Here is a 4,781-nt window from a genome sequence, read left to right on the forward strand (position 1 = left end):
AAAAGCCTTCAATTTTAACTAAAATACACAGAGTAAATGTACCGGTACATAACTTAAAATCGCCGTTGCCCTGAACCTTGCCCGGGCACTGTTTGTCAACCTCTGGATCAATAGTACATCCGTTTCGCACCACCTGATCGAATGCTTACCACTTATATGATTCTAGTTCTAGTCACTGTCCTGTACCGTTTTGTTATTCATGTACTATATACTGATATAAGAATATCTTCTGCAACAAATGTGGTTATGAAGTTGGGTATTGAGTGGGCAACCTATTTATGAAACAGTCGATTTTTTGAGGTTCACTGATTATTTTATATCAGGGAACCTGAAAGGGTAAGAAATGGTGATAACCGTATGTTTGTTTAACACCACGATAACATAAGGTCTGTTGCGAGATATTTTACCTTGGCTTTGGTAATCAATAATCATTGTGATTTGTGTCTCAAATATAAGAATCCAGCGCTTCATATCTGTCCCATCTTTGATCGAAACTGCGAACAAAAAGAAATGTGACTCATTCACAGTCTTTGCACTCTTCGTCTTATAAATGAATAACTACCTTTCATTTATTTCACTTCAGTTCACCCTGTGTAAAAATATATGAACTACATGCTATTATGTTGTTTACATCAAAATAGTTCCTTCGCCAAATCAGGCCTCCTTGTTTGCTGGTTGTTTGCTAGCCCGCAATTCAGGCGGGAAAACTCTAGGGCAACCATTTCACTGAGGATGATTCTAATTTTTTTATAATTTTGTTTTACGTTGGTTTATTTTACCACGTGTTTGCCGTCAAATATATGCTCTCCGATTTCTTTTCTTACCAAATTTTCTAACGAAGGCCTTTTGGTCGAAATGTCGAAGTATTTTTGAAATTTTAGGTAGCTGTTACCACTAGCTGTTCAAGACCTTGCTGGATGGAATAAACTTCGTGACTTCAGTTTGAATTGAAAATACGTTATCAATAAAGTTATTGGTTATGGCCTTTCAAAAACATTTTAAAAAATCCACTATTGCGAAGGCAATTTAGATCTGTAGTAGGAATCCACAACTCCTTGTCACACCATAATTATTAATTAGATGCAACGTCGTCAGACGCTGTACACAGTACTCTACTCGATCCTTAGTCATTACATAAGGATAGACAACACGTAACCATTTAGTGATTTTATCATCATTTTTTTATACATAGATCATTATATATACCTTAGTGGCTTAAACAGCTTAATTTTAGCCTATTTAGTTTATAAAATTATTAATATATTTGACACATCTGACAGAGAAAGGTAAATATTATATAAGTCAGAAATATACAATTTTCTTGAAGATACTTTGTGTGTGCGTGTTGCTATGCGTTCCTTCATTGATTACAACAGACTAGCTAGCTTTATATTACACTGGCTTTATATTCCACTGTCTAAGATAAAAAACGACAGGAAAATAAAATTATCCTCTTCCAAAAGGATAGCATACTAGGAAGTAAGAATTTATGATATATGTTTGAGATGTTTGAATAATTACGAACATTATATAGTGAGTAGTTTCAGTACAAGGTAAATGTTGCAACCATGTCAGTTCAAAAATTGAGGTCAGCGGATTTTCATCTCAGTTTTTTTCATAGATCTCTTATCGCCCCAGTTGATGCCACTCCAAGATCTGTCACCTGCGTTGAGATATTTGCCGTTGAGGTGGGAACTATGACATCTGTTATACCACCAAGCACCTTTCCAATGCGCAGCACAGCTACCACCATCCCGATCATTATCGCGATCCTTTGTAGAGAACTTCATTCCGTTATGCGTAGATGTCAAAGAATCGCCAGCATTACCTGAAATTATATAAAAAAGAGAATTAACCAGCTGTATCCAGAAGAAACCAGTGCCAAATTAATCTTCTTCCTGAAAAGTAGCGTCCCTCATGAGCCAAACCTAATGTTAATTGACCCTATTCTTTGTTTCCACCTAATTACTCTGTGGTGAAATCCTGTCCACTGCCCGGTTCTGGATTTCAAGCACGGACTGCTGACGCAATAATTTGCTGTAAAGTACGCGTGACGTCCGTGTTGTCAAAACGTCGCTTCCATGCTTGCTTGCTCTCTATAATTTGTAAGCCAAACAAAATCCCACCAATTTATTAGCTGGGTTTAAAGTGCGGCACCGTGTTAGTAAAACTAAAAACAGTAAAGATCGTGTCACCCAAGTGAAATGCGTACAAACCAACATAAACCTTGGTTTCATTTCTATAAAATCATTTTTATGCAAAATGCAATAATTTTCATATATGAAATATATATTTGCACTTTGTGGATGTAATATACTGAGTTACACCAAAATTGTGTGTATTTACACTTATTGGGTGTTTGCTGGACACTTCGACATTTAGAGTGTACTAAAATTTACTTACTCTCCGAGGAAAACCCTCCGATGTTCAATTTATAACCTTCAGACTCAGAGGCCAAAGAAAATGTGGAATAAAGAGCGAAAGCTGTTGAGTCATCAAAGTCTGTCAGGTCGATTCTTAAATTCTTGTTTCCAGTTTTTGTCATGCGAAAAATGTTTTCCAAACCAAGCCAAAAATTTCCGTTTAAAGAACCAAATCCTGTTTTATATTCTGACCAACCACGAAAAAAATCTACACTTGCATCTTGTCTTCTTTGAAACACCGTCCATCCTCCTCCATTGGTTGTCATATCACACCAGACTTGAAAAGAACTCTTACCGTCCGGATTGATTGTGTAAATTCCATCAGATCTCTTACCGTTCTGGTACAAGTTGAGACAACTTGTAGCTGAAACTTGTGTAACATATGATTATGAAAGTGGATGCATTTACACAAGTACAGAAACTATGTAAGCTTTGCAATATATAAAAATAGAAACTCCAAAAAGAGTAAAGATTTTGAAAATTAGCATCAAATGTGGTATAACAACTGCCTAAAACACGTCTCAACGTTTCGACCTTAAGGCCCTAATAACGTTGCTGCATATAGCATTCACTTGACATAGGTGTGTCTCGAGGAAACATTCGTCAATATCTGCATGAATAATAATTAAAAAATAGAGAACATTTTCCGTGTTTCTATCCAGTTATAGATCTAGAAATAAGCGTGGGGAGGGTTGGTTGAACGAGAAATAATCAGTGGGAGAACGATCCCGTAGGACGAGTTTTCCACGTTATTTAAAAATTCTCACCTCACTTGGGTGCGTACTATAAATGTCATATTGATAAACTTCGTTTTAATATGGTTGCGTATTTTTTTAAAAAATCAGTAATTTTGACCTATGAGGTGGTTCTCCCTTTGGTGGATATTTCATTGTGTTTCTGCTGTTGTTAATGATCATGGTTGTATTTTTTCTGTTATAGAAGAATATCTACGGATACATCGGTCACATCTATTATAGTTAATGAGATTCTTCATTCTTACCTTCTGTGACCTATATGAAAGAGAAATTAAATCAGCTATTTCGGATTTCATGTTCAAACTTCAAAATAATTGAAAATGATTAGAGCTATTATGGTACACTGAGCGATCAATCGCCTAGGCCTTTTAAAGGCGGATTTCCACTTACAGCGAAATCATTTGCTAGCGAAATATTTGCATATTTTCTTTTGAATTGAGAACAGTCAAGTCGCACAAATTCATTTATGCTGTTAAATTTCGAAAGAAAATATGCAAATATTTCGCTAGCGAACGATTTCGCTTTGTAATTGGAAATCCGCCTCAATGCATTGATAATCGCACTCTGGATTGCTATTTTTCATGAAGTAGTCCAAAACTTACCTTAACATCCTCGTAGTAAACCCATGGTCCATATTTAGTCGTTGTTTTGTTCCACTTCTTTGTGCGGTTGCTAAGTTGACAGTTGACAGAATAAACACTGCTTGGTCTCACTCTGTAGTTATAACCATAACAATTTTCTTTCTCAATGCACAGTAAATGACACTCTCCCAATCTGTGAATATTGTGACTTGAAATCAACTCTGATGGACGCAAAGCTTCATTTCCTGCATTTAATAGAAAATTATATTCAGTTTTCAATGATAATTTGATTCATACACTCTAAAAACTGTGCCAATTTCAAAATAATTTCCTCTGGGTTGAAAACCCAGTGTTTTATTCGTTAAACAACAACCAATTTTTGGAAGGCCAGGATTCCTCTCGCTGCTGATTTGTGAAGAAAAGGGACACGTTTATTTGAATCCTAAAGGTTTTAGCGCAGTGAATATATGCTTGTAAAGCTCGTCTCCGGTGAAGTTTATTCATATCATTTCAGCCACATTATAAATGGAAACCAAGCGTAAAACAAAGCAAATTACACACTTACCAACACTGACGTTTTTGAAATGTCTTAAAGCACAACGTTGAGCTTCTAGCATTGACAAAGTCATCAACAAAATGCTGAGGAAAATCAACATTTCGAGGATTGGTCGATGATACGTTAAAATTGTTTCTGCTTAGTTCTTTACTTCTCCCTCAAGACGCGATGAATTTGCTCGCACGAATGCGCTCTCTAATGTGTATGTCTCTGTAATTTCATGACCTGTTGTTGGTGTTTGCGTATTATCAATTATGAAAGACTCTGCTGACGTATAATTGAAACATTAAAGCTATACTTTCCAACTACGCGATTTCATACGCTCAGTACACCAACCAAAAATTAATTAAGTTATATACTTTAAATAATATTTAAATAGGAAGATTTAAAACCTGAATATTTTTTTCGTTGAAAATCCTTTTTAATTACAGTATTTGAGCGAATTAGCTTTTCTTCACAAACTGCA

General features: G+C 35.6%; 1 protein-coding gene across 1 annotated transcript; it reads right to left on the reverse strand.

Moving 5' to 3' along the window:
• Positions 1-1,514: 1,514 nt before the first annotated feature.
• Positions 1,515-4,388, reverse strand: LOC114532017 (microfibril-associated glycoprotein 4-like). The gene is made up of 5 exons (XM_028553613.1): positions 4,325-4,388; positions 3,781-4,004; positions 3,424-3,433; positions 2,404-2,793; positions 1,515-1,828 (listed from the first exon to the last, which is right to left on the reverse strand). Exons 1-5 carry the CDS (start codon positions 4,386-4,388, stop codon positions 1,590-1,592), a joined length of 927 nt encoding a protein of 308 aa, XP_028409414.1. The 3' UTR covers positions 1,515-1,589.
• Between the last annotated feature and the right edge of the window lie 393 nt (positions 4,389-4,781).

The sequence above is a fragment of the Dendronephthya gigantea genome, unplaced genomic scaffold (genome assembly GCF_004324835.1).
Source record: "Dendronephthya gigantea isolate DGI-Jeju-01 unplaced genomic scaffold, DenGig_1.0 000077F, whole genome shotgun sequence".
Taxonomy (NCBI): Eukaryota; Metazoa; Cnidaria; class Anthozoa; order Malacalcyonacea; family Nephtheidae; genus Dendronephthya; species Dendronephthya gigantea.